Source organism: Haemaphysalis longicornis, unplaced genomic scaffold, assembly GCF_048455015.1.
Source record: "Haemaphysalis longicornis isolate Haplotype H1 unplaced genomic scaffold, Haemaphysalis longicornis Haplotype H1 scaffold_5, whole genome shotgun sequence".
NCBI lineage: Eukaryota > Metazoa > Arthropoda > Arachnida > Ixodida > Ixodidae > Haemaphysalis > Haemaphysalis longicornis.
Genome location: NW_027526385.1, coordinates 84793065 through 84810750, shown reverse-complemented (window position 1 = coordinate 84810750; position 17686 = coordinate 84793065). Strand labels below are relative to the sequence as shown.

Genomic DNA, 17686 nt, shown 5'->3' with positions numbered 1-17686 from the left:
GATTTCACGGGAGAATCAAAATTTTGACCTAAATTGATTAATGTCTCGGTAAATATGACATTGTTTGCTGCCGGATAAGCGCTGAGGGCACTATAAAACACGAAATATTTCGAATAAAACAAACTTTTATTTTGTCTGCGTGGCCCCTCTAAAGTGACGCTTTCTATTCCTCACTGATGGAGTTGACGTCCATGTAAAACACTTCAGGAAAGCCAACTTTACGCAAAGAGCTTGACAGCTTTCTATTCCTCGCTGATGGCATTGGCGTACAAGTACAATGCACTGCAGGAAAGCCAACCTTACGCAATGGGTTTCATAAGGGGTACATTAAACATACACCACATAACAAGAATGGGATGTCTGCACACCTAACAGACCTCTCGCAATATTCAAAATATAGTTCAGCGGTACGCACGGTCAGCGATTGTGATGATGAAATAAATTCTCCAAGCAGGGTTAGACTTTGACTTTGGATGCATGCTGAGTCAAGGAGGACTTCGGCTTTGACTTAGGTTGCATGGCAGAAAGCTTTGCGTTTTAATCATCTTTCTCTTAAAGGAGCAATGAAGAGAAAATACAACTTCGTTTAACTCGAAAGAACTAGGATTCAGTATCTCACTCAGCTCCATTACAGCCACAAAATATGTTTTTTTAAAGAAAAAAAAGCAAGAAGTATTTAAAAACTTTCAAATTTTCCGCCACAGTTGACGTGTTATGAGCAAGAATGACGTCATATGGGCTAACAATAAAACATAATTTTCAGTGCGTTAACTGCACGTTAGCATTCAAGTGATGCGGTCAAATGGAACTAGAGGCCCTATTACAGACATTCAGTCGTGTCGTCGCAACAGGTCAGTTAGGCGGCCGCCAATCGCACAAACAAGGTTCCATGACGTCATAGAAAAGTTGCGGAAAAATGGCTAGGGGGTCGCAACTGCTTCACACGTTTTCTTCCATATCTCCATTATTTGTTCGAAGAGTGCGATATGATATTGGTATCATTATTATCGGGATTAAGCAGTATTTCTAATAAACCCAACTTGTATTTTGTCTTCATGGCTCCTTTAAGAAAGGGACTTTGAATATTTTTTTTTCATGGCGCCTTTTATTTAGCTTATTTAGACATCTATTTCGAGGGGTGGTTTGGCGAACAATTAAGATTCGTCTCTCATTTTCTGTTCATATTCGACGTGATCCTGGTAGTCACTAATTATCTACTTCATGGGACCAGAGTTGTGTAACTTTGGTTACCCACACCGTGTCCTCGTGTGTTGTTGACGTCTCATCCCAGGAGCATTCTGCCTTTTTTACTGCTGTAACATGAAAGGCATTTGGCAGCACACTACACTTCCCGTTTTGTCTAGCTTTACAGCTCTCATTGGCGTGTTCATGGGAGGTTGAACCCTTTTATCACTAAAAGGGTTCAACTTACTAAATTGAGGCCGACTCAGCGAGCAATGGAACGGAAGATTATAGGTTTAACATTAAGGGACAAGAAGATAGCGGAGTGGGTAAGGGAACTAACGCGCCTTGAGGACATATTAGGACATGCGTCTTGAGAACATATAATACATTGTTACCTGCACCTCAAATACTCATGTATCAAATGGACTATGGCAAACGATGCAGTTTACTGAGAAACCCCTTTGAGTGCTTGGGTACTGTTTCAAAACCTCCGTTAATCAAGCTTTTCCAATATTGTATCCACCACACTGCTTTGTCGTCTTGGTAACATGAACGGGCATCGGAGAGCTTTCTCAGGCTCCCTCTCTTCTTTCCGTTCGACCAACATTTGCGTGGTGGTAGACCAGGTTTCAAGACATTCCGTTGAATGCCATTTGGTAGAGCTTCCTTTGACATTCTGTATTCGCTTCTCTATAGGGTGGCCAGACATCCCGCTTTGGCCGGGACAGTCCCGTTTTTCAGGTCCGCTTATGCTGTCCTGTTGTTTTGTCCCAATAAACAATCATGTCCTGTTTTGGGGCAGGACTGCAGAGTTTCAAAAGTGGTGCCAAGCAAGTTGATCAAGCTAAAAGTGGGCTGGCAAGTATATTTTAAAAATATGACCTTGAGTACTTTAAAATACATACCAAGAGAAGAAAATTTAGGTCTATTCTGACCGAAGAACGCTTTGGAGTTTCTTGGCAAAGACAACTTTTGAAGAAGCATTATTCCACCAGCGGACCATTGTCAAGAAGCCACTGAAAAGTAAGTGGAAGATTGGAACTCAGGTATTTCGGTCTCTGAGAGATGGGTGCAAGAGATGACAAAAAGGGATGGACGCTGCGCTGATATTTCTCACGTTGCAGAACTGACTGTGTGTTTTCCTGTAATTACGGCTCAAGTGGAGCGCATTTTTTTTTTTCCATTGTGAACTCGACATGGACGTCAAGCTGCTGTCAATTTCGCGTGTAATGATACTTGTGTAGCTGAACTTTCTGCACAAGTACGAATAATTTTACAACCGAGTCTTGCGGCATAGCGTCGGGCTTGAAAAATGAAATCGTTGGCAAAATACACCCGGTCTCAACTTTTCTCCCAGTATCAATTTTTTTCTTTTGTACCCCGTTTTCTACCTCCAGGAATATGGTCACCCTATGTCTCTACTGTTTCGACAATGCATTAACAACGAGGGTGCCGACGATTCGACTCGCATACACGAACACCATGTACTATTATGAGCAGTATGAAAGGGAGCACAGGAACGCGTGGCAAACAGCCTCAAACCAGACTCGGAGTGATACGCGGATGGTGCTGTGAAAAGTAAAGGGGGAAAGGAGGGCGCTTTTCCACTAACTGTTGGCACTCCCACCATGCTGGCATTTCTACAAAGCAGCAGCTAACGTCATTTCGCTGATAATACGGTATCGTTCGACAGCCGATAAAACTGTAATCGTCGCAGTGGCTTTTTTACATTGATTCATTTTCTTTTCTTTCCTGCTTTTTTTTCCTTTGCAAAACCACTTGATAGCACTCAGACCGGTCGTCCTGCAGTAGTAGCCCACTGCAGCAGCCCAGGCAGAGCAGCAACTGTGATTTTGTAGCCTCAAGGTGCCTAGAGTGCTCTCTTAAACAGAGGGAAGATATGATAGAAATGTCGAAAAGAGGTTATACACAGTGCAACATTGCTCCCGTGACAGGCTGCCCACTGAAAATGGTAAACCAGATTATCTAGGCTTACCAAGACGAAGGACGGATAAACAATGCGCCGCACCGCAGATGACCCCGATCAACAACGAACGACCAAGACCTTTGCATCATGGCTGCCGGCAACGAGCAGCTCGCCCAAGGTTCGAACGCTACAGAACACCGGAGCTGGAGTGAGAGTGAGTGCAAGTATCTGATGAGTCCGCGTTCTCGAGCTGCTGGGACCAACGAAAGAGAGTGTGGCAGACCGAAAACACCCGCTTTAGTCCGCAGAATATCCAGGAAGTGGCCGCCAGCGGACGCGTGTCTGAGAACGTCTGGGAGGCGATTTCCCATGAAGGCCTAGGTCCATTGGTGAGGATTGATGGGAGGTTCACCAGTGCTGCGTATTGTACTCTGCTCGAGCACCAGATGATCCCCTATATGTTGCATGGGCCGCACCAGGGTGGGTGTTATTTTTTTCAGCAGGACTTGTCTCCTGTTCCCACGTACCGAAGGACGTGGCGCGCCTTTTGGAAGAGCGAAAGGTAATGCAACTTTAGTGGTGCGCGAAGGGTGCTGACATTAACGTTATAGAGCATGTTTGGGGCCGTATGAAAGTGAGCCTTTCGGAGTTGTCCCTCGAATTGGCAAACTCTGACCAACTATGGGAAGCAATAGCACATGAGTGGAAGCGCCTTCAACGTGATACCGCATTCATCGAGGCCCTCTACGTGTGTCTGCGCCAAAGTATGGAGGCCATCATTCAAGTCAGCGGTGGAATGACGCGTAATTAGGCCACGAACGAACAAAACAAAGGACAATTATGGGCTGGGATAACGCTATTGCCTTACTTCATTACCTTTTTTTATACATTCGGCAAGTGGCAATCTTACAGACCATTTTTTCCCGCTTTGCAAGATTTACCATAACTCAATATCGAAGTAAAGAACCGTGCTACCTTGTGTAAAGGATCGGCGCAAGATGCTACCATTTGAGCAATATCTAACAGCGTTATCACTGTCTGCTGGCGATATATGCATGGCGGTAATGCGAGCAGTTGTTAGAACAGCGACCCCCTACCGTTGTCAGATGGTGGGGCGTTTGGCACCGAAGTGCCGCACCCCGGAGCAGCAAAACTCAACCACCGATCATCATTCAACTCTGATAACGCTACTCATGGTAGGGTCTCCCCTGGAGCGAGAAAGAATCTTCTGTTTTAGAGTGGCGGCCCTTCCCCCTTGGCGCAAGGCTGGCGATGCTGTTGCAATGGTTGCATGAAATAAAAATCGTTAGCCAGCCTGCAAACAAAGAGAAACATTAGTATAACACCGTGATGTTTCCCACAGCCTCCTCTAGAATCACTGCCGGATTGCACCACGTGGATGCGAAACCCCGATACCCGAGCCTGCACTGCTCCCTGCGCAGGTGGAACCAGACCTCCTTCCGCATTTTCGCAAGCACTTCGTGGAGACTTGGCCGTGCACCGCTCAGAGTTAGCTGTAGCGCAGCGGGGCAGCCAAACCTGACAGGAACACTTCATGAGAATTCAGACGAACTGATTTATTACTGCGCCCGGGAGCGGGTTGAGGAACCGCAGAGTTTCGTAAGGAATTCCAGGATGTCGAATAACTGTGCCGTTTTCCGGTGTAGCGCCTGCGGAATTGTGCAGTCCCGGTAGATGTGCAACGTGGACTCGGACGCCCCGCAGAACAAACAAGGTGCCCTGCGGTACGCCGGAACTAACCCCACAGGGGCCTGCCTTCGAGCGGGAAAGATAGGAAGATTCCCGCGCGCAAACAGCCACTGAACAGATGTTCTGCTGGGCTCTAAAAACTGTGCCAAGATGTTCCACTTTATTTCCGACGGCAGCTGTTGCGTATCTGAAGGTGTTTTCTCGGCGTACCTGCGTTCCCTTTCATTTTTGTGTATGTCCAATGGAGCCTCCTGTGCGAGCGCCTAACTTTATATTTCTGTGCGCGTGGCTTTGAATTTTTCATGAAATTATATTTTGCTGCAGTGCACTACGGAAGAACTTTACTGTGGCACCACGGAACAGCCGTAATGATACGGTTATGGACTTAACCCCTGCCGGCGGTTAAATTCGCGCCATTTTTTTTTTTTTTCAAGCATTAGCTGCTGCTGAACTACAAAAAAATTAGGTTAAAACAAAACAATTTAAACAAAACCTACTTCGCGCCTATTCTAAAACTATTTAAGGTTAAAAATAATGTTATAGACTAGTAATAAATTCTTAAGCACAATCATTTTTTAAACTGCGGAGTTGTTTGATCACGTGATACCGCTTTTCTGGGTTATTTGAACAGCTCTTGTCGCGTACGCGTACTGCTCAAGCTGCCAAGCGGTGCTTTGGACCTCGAAACCTCGAAGGATGGACCTCGAACAACTAGAGGCCCAGAAATACGCCGAGCTGCTCGCCCTGGCGCGCGAGCTGGGCTACACCTGCAAAGGGAACCCGAAGAAGGCCAAAGTGGTGAAGTTCATCCGGCAGTCCGTTGCGATGGGCTTGCCCAACGGCAAAGGTGCGTTTTCGCTCACACAGTGTTGCAATCACTGTTCAATTCGGTACACATTTCGCGTTGTGTAGGACGTGCTTTGAGTACACGTATTGTCAAGTACGCTCCAAGCTACCGTACCGATGGAGGCGAAAAGCAAAAACGCCCGTGTGTACGAGATTTCGGCGCACGATAAAGATCCCCAGGTGGTCAAAATTAATCCGGAGCCCTCCACTACGGCGCGCCTCATCGCCTGCGTTGCGTCGGCGCGTTAAACCCCCACAATCAATCAATCAATCAAGCTACCGTACCGGTGTTAAAACATCGCGCAACCCGCGCTGCTGCAGGGACATCTTTGGGCAAGGCCCTCGGAGGCGTTGTCTGCCTCCGAGGATAGCCGAAAGTCTGCGCAAGTCAAAAAGGTTTTCGTCACTTCAATTCGTCAAGCGTGTTTTTTTAATTCTCTGCACTTGTTGACGTGTAATGCAAGCCTGCGGTGCGTGTCATCGCACCCCCATCGCCTAACCATGCCCAGTACCGCCCCCCATTGCCACTGGTGCCAGTAAAGGGAGCTGAACTTGTAGGCAGTGTATCAAGTAACCTGCTTGCATGCCCGAGCAGTATCTTTTTTGTACACGGCCAACCAAATTTTGAAACCCTGCATTAACGCCCATACGTTTTAGTTCTGTCCATTCACCTCGCGCAAGCATCGTGTGCTTATCTGTTTACAGAAGTCTACCCTGATTTGGTGGAGGGAGCGCGAGTGTTGAGAAGCGCAGTAGGCCTAGCGCTTTCTGGCACAAGGCGGTGAAGTGTGCCGACTTTTAACATAGCGGGATAGCGTACGCAAACGCTATGGCGGTGGGTTACCGGGATCGGACTGTAGTGTTGCCACCTAAATGTCGAAGAATCCCGCCAGAACAGGTAAAAAAAAATTGCCTCGGCTTGCACTAGTGGTGCAGGGTTGAGAGACAAAACTGGTGGCCTTAGCTAGGAAGTTTTTCGGGCTCGTTGTTCGTCTTGCGTGCTCAAACTTGCTCCTCGGGGAAGCACGTGGGAAAGTAAACGACTCCCCGACTTTTCTCGAATATGTCCTGACGGGATGGAAACCACGTGGCTCTCTGGCCTGACATCTCGACCGCCTTGAGCCCTTTGGGGTAACCCATGTCCCCGCACTTTTCCAACGGTTTTGGCCACAGCCTTCTGCAGGTCAGGCATTCCGTGTTTGGCCTTGTTCACGTAGTCGATGACATGCAGTGCACAGACAGTGATCGCGAATGACCATGTTGTAGTAGAGCACGGAGGCAATGTAGGGGCTAAATGGATTGATGACCACCTCTGATCGCGGCACCGCTTGTACCAGATGCAGGGATGATCGACTCCGGCTCTGAGAAATTCCAAGTAGTGACCCTCGTTGTGCACGCTAAAGTGGCCCCGGAAACTGTTCGATGTCACCGAACTCCGCACTTTCCCTGAAGTCGTTCATCTCTTCGTAAAGGTCCTTTAGCTTTTGAATGTGTTTGCGACTGTCTTTGTCTCCTCCATCTAAATCTTTGTCGTTTAAATGTCGCTGACGGCCATCGCGAACGGCGTTGGGTGGAGAGACTTGGTGTTACGCTTCTGACCCAGGTATATCTGCCGAAACGACAACTCCACACCATTATCGCGAAGCAGAGAAATCGGGGGCCCTGCCTTCTCCATGACAAACTAGTGGCAAAACAATGTTGCGTGGCGGCTGGATGGAAGGTGCGAACCATTGTGGATGAAGGGATGATTAATTTGGTGACCATATTAGCTCGAGCACTTCGGTATGCGCTTTTCTGTTCAGCGGCTTCTGATACGTCGGGCTAACATGGCGCAGTGCACCAGTGCCAGCTTCTTTCTAGCATTTTGCGCTTGGCATTTTCTTGGTATTGTTTCTGAGTGCTCCTCGCTTGTGTGTGCTCTGCATGTTCTCGGTTCTTTTTTTTTTTTTTTTTTTTTTTGCCTATGATCAGTGCAACCAAGAGCTTAAGCAGCTCTGCTGTTAAAACCTTAAAATCTGCCAAATATTTTCTGGAAACTGACAAAAAATTTACTGGCCCATATTTGTGTTTAAAAGTGTGAACACGGGGAAACACGAGTAGACCGAGCAGCCAGGCAGCAATTAACCTGCTCTCAAGTGCCCTGGATTATTTTATCAATATTTCTACTCGAGGGGAGGGGGGTTTGAAGTCTAAAGCTGTTGCTGCGGACATGTAAAGCATTGGCCCCAAAGTGAAGTGTAAAAACAAGGGTGGGCAGAAGACGCTGCATAAAGCAATTTTTGAGAAGTGTATTGCACTTGTGTAGAACGAACCAATTGATTTTACACGTGCCATAAAGAATATCGCTCCTCACATGAATATAAAACCTCTAACTAGAAGTGAATATTGTTGCGGTGCTTGATCAAGCCTAGGAGAAATTTCACTACTGCAGACACGCAGCAGTTAGGCTAATCCCTCCACATCCTGATGTATTTCAGCCCAGCTCTGAACAAGGCGTAAGTGTTTAGCGCGAGCCTGTTTCCCAGCTTTATTCTCAGTATACAAATGTTCAACCTACTCAACAATTGTTAAACTTCCCCGTTCAAGTAAGTCGCTTAACCGTAATTCACACAAGTCTGTAGTCTTTTTCAATGAGCTCTTGCCAAACTAGTCTCATCTAGCTCATGGTTCACACGAGACCTTGTCGCGTCCGTCCGCCTAACAGTCATGATGCTCTGGAGCTATCTACCACATCTACTGTACCTTGAGGAACACCAATTTTTCCATTATAGGGACCAGGCCAAACTAAACACCTAATCATTAGGGCGAAAATGAAGTCAACTATGTAACTGATGCCACCTGACTAGTTTACGAAACTGCACTATTCCTCTGTGAATCCTCAAACCCACTGAACTTTGACTAACAAACTCTAAAACTTCCTAATGAGAATTTTATAACCCACCTGCCGTGGTGGCTCAGTGGCTAAGGCGTTGTGCTGCTGAGCACAAGGTCACGGGTTTGATTCCCGGCCGCGGCGTCCGCTTTTCTGATGGAGGCGAAAAGCAAGAACACCCGTATGTACGAGATTTCGGCGCACGTTCAAGATCTCCAGGTGGTCAAAAATTAATCTGGAGCCCTGCACTACGGCGCGCCTCATCGCCTGCGTTGCGTCGTCGCAGTAAACCCTACAATCAATCAATCAATTTTATAACCCACTAGAAAACCCGCTAGCTGCTAAACTGAAAATATCCCCGCTAAACGAACCCAAAATCCACTAAATTTAGTGGGAAAACTTTTGAAATGGCAACACTGCCCGACTGCGTGTGCACACAGGAACGAGGAGGTTTGCCCTCACTGGAACGAATGCCTGCTCTCAGCGAGGCATGGGTGCCCATCCCCCCACAGAACGGATGCACACCTGCCAGTTGGGTCACCCGCCCATTGTAGCATTGGCATACGCAGCCCCTATCCTAAACCTCTCTAGTGTGCCACTCTTTCATTTTGAATGTTTCATCGTTGATGCTTAGCGCACACAAACTGGGACCAGAAAGGAGAACTCGGACAAGCCCTTCTAACAGCTGTACACAGCGCTGTGAGGCAATAAGTCAGTTTTTTTGTTTTGTTTTTGCAAATGCACATTGCCCTTCTGGTGCCTTGATGTTCGAAAGTATGAAATGTCACTCCGAATTGCTAAGCATATTGCCAATCCAGTGCTGGTCTTCTCCAGGGACCCTTGCCATGTTGAGATTCTACAGGCATTCTGTCGCTGCGATTGCGTGGTTGCACATCCGTCTTATAGCGCATTTCAGACAATGAAACTTCCAGAAAATGGTGGCAGCTTTTTCATAAAATGAAAACGCGCATAAACAATAAGAGCGCGCATCCCAACTTTACTGGCGTAAGACATGCTTCCAAATCAGTGTTTGGTGCAAATTTACAGCCACAAAGGTAAAACTTCCGTGAAAGATGACGCCCCACATACGATGCGTGCAGTGGTCGCGCATACAATAGATTAAGCTGTTCGCAGTGACGCTTCTTGCTTGCGAACATCAAGGCAGCAGAATGGCAACGTGTATCTGAGGGAAAGACCACAATGTGTTGGTTTGCAGTATCAAACCAGTCTCTCCAGTATCAAATCAAAAGCACTTAACTTCTTCAGTAGCACAATATTATTGTGGTTCACGGTGCTCCAAGCTTCAGTACCGCTGTTAAGCATTGCGCAGCGCACACTGCTGCCGTGGCATCTCTGAAAGCGAAAACTCGGCGCGAGGCGGAAAGGCTTTCTTTTTTCCATTTTCAATGGTCGAGCGCATGATTGTTTCATTCTGTGCACTCGTTGACATATATTTCAATCATGTACTGTGTGTCATCATGACCCTTTTAGCCGTGCCCTAAGAGTACTCCCCCCCCCCCCCCCTCCCATCCTGTGCTGATAAAGGGAGCAGAACTTATTGCCATTTTGTACGGCATTTAACTTCTCATCATAAGACTGGCAACGAGAAATGCAAGACAAATAAGAGACCAGGGGAGAAGGGAATGCAAATGAGACCATCCAAACTGCTCCAAAGCAGCTTGAGGGGAAATGGTCTAATTTTTTACTTGGTTTTTCAGGAGGCTACTGCATGTTGTCTTCCTTGTTCCGCTCAACTCTTGGAAATGGTAGCGTACACTTTATGGCCTGTCTTAAGTGGTTAAACCCTTTGCCAGTGACTGTCTCTAAAACAGTGTTTTTAATGTTTCGAGCAATTGGTGATCTCGTTGACTGCATTTGGTACCCCCATGGTAAATACAATGGGCACCCAAACTGTCTCTCTTACATCACTCACTCGCTGTTTCAGTCTTGCAGGAAAAGTTGAAGCTTTACATTGTATTCTCCGAGTTTTTTGTGACCTGTACGACACTTTTCATACGTACTGCCCTCATAACAGGGGACTTCCGGTGGGTGGGGCCATAACCACAATTTGTTAGTCGTGGCATTCAAACGCAGTGTTTTTTGTCTAAGCAGGCGCTTTATCAGCACTCTCCTGTACGGTGTGTGTGTGTGTGTGTGTGACACTGATAGCAAACTGATATTGGTGGCAGGTCCAAGCAAAGGCACGACAATGCAGTGCAATTCAAGCCGACTTTTTCCTTTCGGATGAAAGGTAAAGATGTAATAATTGGAAAAATTGAGTGCGACTTGACAACGACAAAGGAAGAACAACGGGACAAGTGCTCTTCTTGTTCCCTTGTGTCTGTGTCAAAGTAGCGCTCTATTTTTCAATCGTAATGCACCAACTTGTCCGACAGCTGTGTTTAGTGAAGATGTAGTCATGTTAGATGCTTATCTTTGTTTTTGCTGCAGAAGTTGCTTTTTAGGGAAGAACATTTTCATGCATCTACCATAATGACTTATCTGGCTTTCTTGTAATGGGCCACAATCAGTGGTGACTTGTAGACTCAAAGCTTGTGCACTTCTCGGCCCATAATTCCCTGCAATTACCAGGAACGACCACTCCACACTGAGAGGTGTGGCTGCCAAGTTGGATTACTCCCATGATCTGTGATGGTGCGCCACAGTTACATGTTCTTTATAAGCAGAAATCAGCCCATTCTGTCCCTTCTTTTTTTTTTTTTTCACCTCAGAAAACTCCGTGCGCTTTGCCATGGCGCCGCCTGATGACCCGAGTCCTCCGGCCACGCCTCCATCGGCACCGCCCACAGAGTCGACTCCAAGGCCACAGAAGACTCCAAAGCCGGGTCCATCCAAGACACCATCCACCGCGGCAAAGTCGCGGGTGAAGAAAACTCCAAACTTCACCAAGCTGCATGCTGCGCAGTTCGCGAAGATGAAGTCTGTTGTGGACTGTGCGGCCAAACGCACCATCCTGCCCGGCGCCGCAGCCAAGCCGCAGACCCCCAAGCCGGTGGCGTCGCGGATTCCGCGGCTGCTGCTTGCCAAAGCCAAGACAGAGCCGCTGCGGAATCCGATACGGGCTCGAGTCGGGACCGGCGAGCGCACGACTGTGCGGCAAATTGAGGCACGCCGAATTCTGGGTGGGTCTCGGTCGAACCGCCGGTTCGACCTAGTCATGGCCCGAAGGGGCATTGTGTGTGACTGAGGGTTTATTTTTTCTGACACGGGTCCAGTGGCCTGGTATTTTATCCGAGACTGCAGCCTTTTTTATAAATCATTTTCTTTTTATGGTGGTGAAGTGTTGCCCGTCACTGATGTGCTAATTGTTGGCCCTGTAAATGGTAAGCATGTATAAGGGGTTCCAGATACCTGGGTGTGAATTTGTTCCACTGAGGCAAATGGTTTGTATAAGGAAGATTTTATTAGTGCGCATTGTGGTAATTTCACATTGCAGATTTTTTTCTGCCCATTTCTAACTTGCTCTGTAGTGCATTTGTACATAGTTCATCATAAGCATACATGTTTACGTGTAATTGTCTTGTGTGGTTCTTGCAATAAAGCAAAAATAGTAACTTGTCTAAGATGAAACGTTCTTGAATTTAATTCCGTATTGTCTGTTTTCAGCCTTTTGAAAGCTAATCATATAACTACACTCAGTTGCATCTACAAAATATTTTATTAAAATGTGACACAGAAGAGCACAGTGAAATATTTTGATCAGTATCATATGTTACGGTGGGACAAATGTTATTTCAGAAACTCGGCTTTTTCTCCGATGATACAGTACACAGAAAAAACGCGTAATTGCAGGGTAGAACAGACAGCCTTTTAAACCAGCATTTCTGGCGCTTTCATTATGGCAAAATCGGAGACGGCTATATCCAATGAAAGTACAAGGTGACTGGCAAAGAACATATGATAGCCAGGAAAACAAGGTTCCCATTCAAAAAGCTTAAGTGAAAGGGATTTTTTTTTTCTGGTTTTGTACTATAGCGCAAACATACGAGAACAAAGACAACTAGAAGACTGACAAGCACTTGTCTTGTGTTTCCGCTGTAACACAATACGAATGTAATCCAACTCTCCCAGATCACTACGTTGCTCAATTTTTTCCGCCAACAAGTTCAGAAAACAATTGCTTCCTATGGCATAGCTTGCCACATTGATGCTGACGCGTACCCATAATCCAATAAAAATGTTTATGAATGCGCTAACTAGTTAGTCGTGCAGAAATACTTAGTTAGTCTTGTCCTGTCGCGCAAAGATTCTCAGATATGTGGAAACGAAACCACTTCTCCTGAGAAGGTTGCTGAAAAGTCATTCCCGTAAGTTTCCACTAATCTCGCACAGCCATAGCCTCCGCATTCATATATGGCTGCCGATTCGAAAGCCCCAATATTCAGAGTACTTAGGTAATGGCCGTGTACCCTACATAAGCACAACATACAGAAACTCGTGAACAATTCAGAGGAAAGCGCCATTTAGCAAAGATTTTATGGTAAATATTAAGACAGAAAAGAAGGTACTGCCAAAATGATGTGTATTATTGATAGTGCGGCCTTTCGTGGTTTTTTCATGTCCTGAATTTCTTTGCAAGTGTCCACTTTGGGAGGATTTGATAAACATTCAGTACACGTTGGGCAGAACAAAAGAATGTTGGGGCCAGTGCGAAGGACAAGCAAGGTAGGCAAACCGCCTGTCCAGACTTTGTGACGTTGGATTATTATATGCATGATTGATTGCTAGAAAGCTCTTTTGCGAAGTTTGAACGGAACTTGAAATCTTGCTGCGTGGTCTACCATGGTGCAACAGAGATATAAGGCCTAACGGAATCGTCTCGCGACTGAATGCTCGAAAACCATAGTCTCCTGCAATTTTCTCGTGCCCAGTTAGAACCTAAACTGCAGCAAGATTGCAGCAAGAAAAAAACACTGTTGTACGAAATCGAACTGTTTCCAAAATTTTGAAGACACTGCCTTTACTCGGCCAGGTAAACCAATGTAGAAGCCGTTTGCCAATCATCTCTATGCCACTAGCGCCTTTATTTAGTGACGCTAATGCCACTCATACGTGGCGAAACTTTATAGTATTGTTATGTCCTGCTGAGTAAAGCGAGTGTATGGTCCTCTAATTAATGGGTAGTGTTATACCTTAGCGCACGTCATGGCTCTGATGTTTTACATGCCAGCGCTATACAGTTAAACCTGGATGTAATGAGCCTATATGCAACGAATTCCTGGATTTAACGAAGTTTTTCAATTCCCCGTTTCCAGCCCTGTTGGAACCCATGTATTTGCGACCTCAAGTAACGAAGGCGCTGCGATGGTAAACCTTGATGTAACGAATTTGGTACTCTGATGAGCCATTGTTTTATGCACTTTTTTCTGAAAAATCGGCTTGAGAAATTCACTAACTCAGCGAACTTCACCCGCACCACAAACTACGGTGCGTTTCCACCACTTGTGAGTTGCGGTGTCGGATATGTGCTAGGTCTGCCTGTCGCGTAGTCGCGCGTCTCCACTGCCATCTGTGGTGTCGGTTCTTCAGTGAGGAGTTCTGCTGCCAGAAAACGAAAAGTGTTATCTTTTCAAGACAAGCTCACAATGGTAGTATTTCGGCTGGCGTACCCGCAAATTTTCCCGCCATTTTTTCGCGGGACTACCATGGTTGCCAGACCAGGACTGCCCTCTGTTGATTAGCTCGCATCGTCCGTAAAGGCCGCGGATCTGTCAGCCCGCTCTGGTTACAAACCCCTGCGCGCTCGCCGCGCGGGCTCGGGCTCGTGCCCGGGTTTTTTTTTTCGCTTCGTCCCCACGGGCCCGTAAATGCCGCGGATCTGTCAGCCCGCTCTGGTTACAAACCCCTGCTCGCTCGCGCCGTGGGCTCGGGCTCGAGCCTGTTTTTTTTTTCGCTTCGTCCCCATGGTTGCCAGACCAGGACTGCCCTCCCCTTTACGGACTGCCTTTACGGGCCCCATACGTTTGTAGTACCTCCCGTGGGGACGAAGTGAAAAAAAAACCGGGCTCGAGCCCGAGCCCGCGCGGCGAGCGCGCAGGGGTTTGTGCGAACGCATCTCATTCACCCGCCTTGTCCCTGCATCCGGCGTTGTCGTCGTCGGCGTCCGCCCCTCCCCCCATTCTCCTCGCCGCGCCAGCTGCGCTCTCCGCCGCTCACCCCCTCTCCGATAGCGAAGACTCTCGCGAAAGGCATTGGATTTTATTCGATTGGATTGGCTTGGATTGGATTTGGATAGAAGTGGATTGTGTTGCGTCATAGCCGCGGCAGACGCACTGGCGCCGGCGCGTCCCCTCACCGTTATGCGCGCTATAAAACGCGGTGTCTACGCCGCTCCGCTCCATCGTTCCAGCGCCGTTCCTCCGCTGTCCAATGCTGCAACGTGAACCCCCTATGCGTTGCATCTACACAGGGGTTTCCGCGAGGGGAGGTGGGAGTTTTAAATGCCTCTCCGCCAGCGAGAATGAAGAAGGTCGGCGTACGGTACAGTATCCGAACTAGCACCCTCTCAACATTTTTGAGCTAGAAGGGGGGGGGGGGGGGGAAAGCATCAAGTTCGCAAAAAGGCGCTTTTTCAGCACAAGTTTGGTCCTTAAAACGGGTTAAATTAAGGCACCGGAAAGTGTCAAAAGGCGAAAGTTATACTTCAGCTACCCCTGTGCATACGGGGATAAGTGACCACCTTGCTTCTTTGAAGTGCCGAGTAGCGACAAAATTCATGGGAAAGCGGCAGACGCAAATCACGGAGTTTTTCAACATGAAATGAATAATTTAGGGGGAGTTCAGCATCACTTATGTGTAGCATCTTGGTTTCGTTCCTGCTTCATTCACGCGAGCCTTAACTCGAAACCTGCATGTAACGAATGCCTGGATGTAACGAAAAATTGGGGAATTTTTGTCAACTTTGTTCTATCCAGGTTTACCTGTACACCTACTATTTGAGAATTCAAAGTTGGTCACTACACACAGAACACAAATTAGCTTGAATGGGAGTTTTTTGGCTGCTATACTTCTTTGAAACTCCTCGTCTCAGACGGAGGGTCTCGTGGGAGGTACGAGCAAATTTTGTTTCTCTTGAGCGTTGGCGGCGGTAATTTCTAAAGACACGCATACATGCACACACTTTTATTTCAACTCTACTGATGTTGAAAATGGCGCCTATTGATAACCAACCTGCTCAAAATGCCTATCCAAGTGATGATATGTATAAGCTTCAGGTCCAAATCACGTTTCCAGTGATGTGCGGCTCTGGTGGTTGCCGTGCATCACTCACACCAAAACGTTTCTTTTCCATGCCTCGCTCTTCAAGGACACGGGAGCTTCGGGAGTTTTCGTTCGTGGATATGAAAAATACATGGAACCCTAGCAGTAAAAGCTTCACTTAGAACTTGCTTCTGTAATGGTTGTGGCACCCATAAAATTGCGAGAAGATAGGCAATTGACATGTGTATAAAATTTTTGATTTGGTTCCTTGTTTACGCTCTTACTTTTCCTTGTTTTTATTGTTGATTTCATTTTTTCTCCCTCCCTCCGTGTCCTCCTCCTCTCCAAACCAGGGAATTCATGACCCCTCGGACAATATAGCTATTCCTCCTCCTCCTTTCAGGTTTTCCCTGTTTTTTCCTTGGTTTACACCTCTTGTCATATAAACTACTGCTCCAATGAGCGAAAGGGTGGTAGGGTCGGTAGGGTTGCACTGTATTTTTCTTGAACGATGCTTCGTGTTAGGCTAGTAGGTGAAGCGTACTGCATATGATGACTCCTAGATAAAAGGCGTACGGGCACGATGCACCTGTATTATAGAGACTGTGAGTGCGTGTTTTTTGTAGCATTGAAACTGTGGGTAGTGCATATTTTTAGTTCATTTGTTCTTCGTTCTAGCTCTACTTTGGTACAGTTAAGGCAGAAAGTTGGGCTAGTTGGTTATCTGACTGCATTTTACTACCGAAAAGGAGACTCGGACAAAGCAGAAGTACACATGACACTCGCTAGACTACAACTGTAGTCCAGCGAGTGTCCTGTGTACTTCTTCTTCGTCCGCGTCTCTTTTTCGCTAGTAAAATGCACTCTACTTTGCGCTTGCATAAATTGCTTGCTATGGCGATGAACGAATTGCTTTAGCCTTCTTGAACCATTTCCTTTCACAAACGAATTGTTCCCCTTCCTTATTTATGGGCCCTTTTTCAACTGCACAGCTCAAGCCAAGATGATGGTCATGAAAATGGTACAAAAATTCTGAGAATAGTTGTCTGCTACCGCATAAAGATTTCTTTCAGCCACGCTGGTACACATTTAGCCCCTTAGAGGTCGGCTTCGCTACTGTACGAAAAATGCATCGCTGGGTAGATATTTTACATTGGGAATGTCAGCAGTATTAATTTCGAAGTATGGAAGCCCCTCGAAAGTTTACTCACCGATGATGATGATGATGATGATGATTGCTATTGGTTTCCCCTTGTAGCGGGGTGATGACATGTCATCTTACCAAAAAGGACTAATATACCCATGTTTTATACTCTTGGTTTAATACTAGCGCTGCTTAGAGCAGGCACAAAAAGCTTATTAAGCACAAAATACTTTTTTCTTCTGTTACAGGTGGTAACTGTCCTAGGCAATATTCCCCTCTGCTTTTCTTCCACCAGCATTCTAATCTTCTTTTCGTCGCCTCGACAGCCTTGGAGTTAATATACCTTTAAATCCCAGGGCTTCTGGCAACCGAATATTTCCCTCATGTAGATTTGGATGGACACCCTCACGTTCCAACACTATGTGCCGCATAGTTTCTATGTCTTTTCCGCAGACCACGCATACCCCATCATTTTGTGAATACTTCCCGACAAAGCTCTTAGTTCGCAAGAAACCTGCTTTAGCCTAAAAAAGCAAAGCACTGCCCTGGGAATTACCGTAGAAATTTTCCTTCCTGATGCTCAATTTCTCAGCCCTGTATACCTCTCTAACGACGTTTTAGCTTCCATTTTTTTCTCCATTTATTCGTTTCAATCTGCCTTGCCTCTTGTTTGGTTACCTTGGCTGTTTTTGGATTCTCCACTGTTTCCGTATTTCATCGTTAGCCTTCTAGTCTTCCTTAACCACTGCGTGTCAACGCTTTTCAAGTATAGGTACAGGTG

General features: G+C 46.6%; 1 protein-coding gene across 1 annotated transcript; it reads left to right on the top strand.

Annotated features, from left to right (window-relative positions):
* Positions 1-5369: 5369 nt before the first annotated feature.
* On the top strand, positions 5370-12332 carry LOC144138536 (uncharacterized). Its single transcript, XM_077670873.1, has 2 exons — positions 5370-5669; positions 11273-12332. The coding sequence occupies exons 1-2, from the start codon at positions 5519-5521 to the stop codon at positions 11746-11748; spliced, it is 627 nt and encodes a 208-aa protein (XP_077526999.1). The 5' UTR covers positions 5370-5518; the 3' UTR covers positions 11749-12332.
* Positions 12333-17686: the final 5354 nt, after the last annotated feature.

Bases quoted from the DNA above. Each gene is read 5' to 3' on its own strand.
- LOC144138536 (XM_077670873.1), top strand. From the start codon at position 5,519: ATGGACCTCGAACAACTAGAGGCCCAGAAATACGCCGAGCTGCTCGCC. The intron at 5,670-11,272 runs GTGCGTTTTCGC...TTTTCACCTCAG, and splicing joins GGGCTTGCCCAACGGCAAAG to AAAACTCCGTGCGCTTTGCC.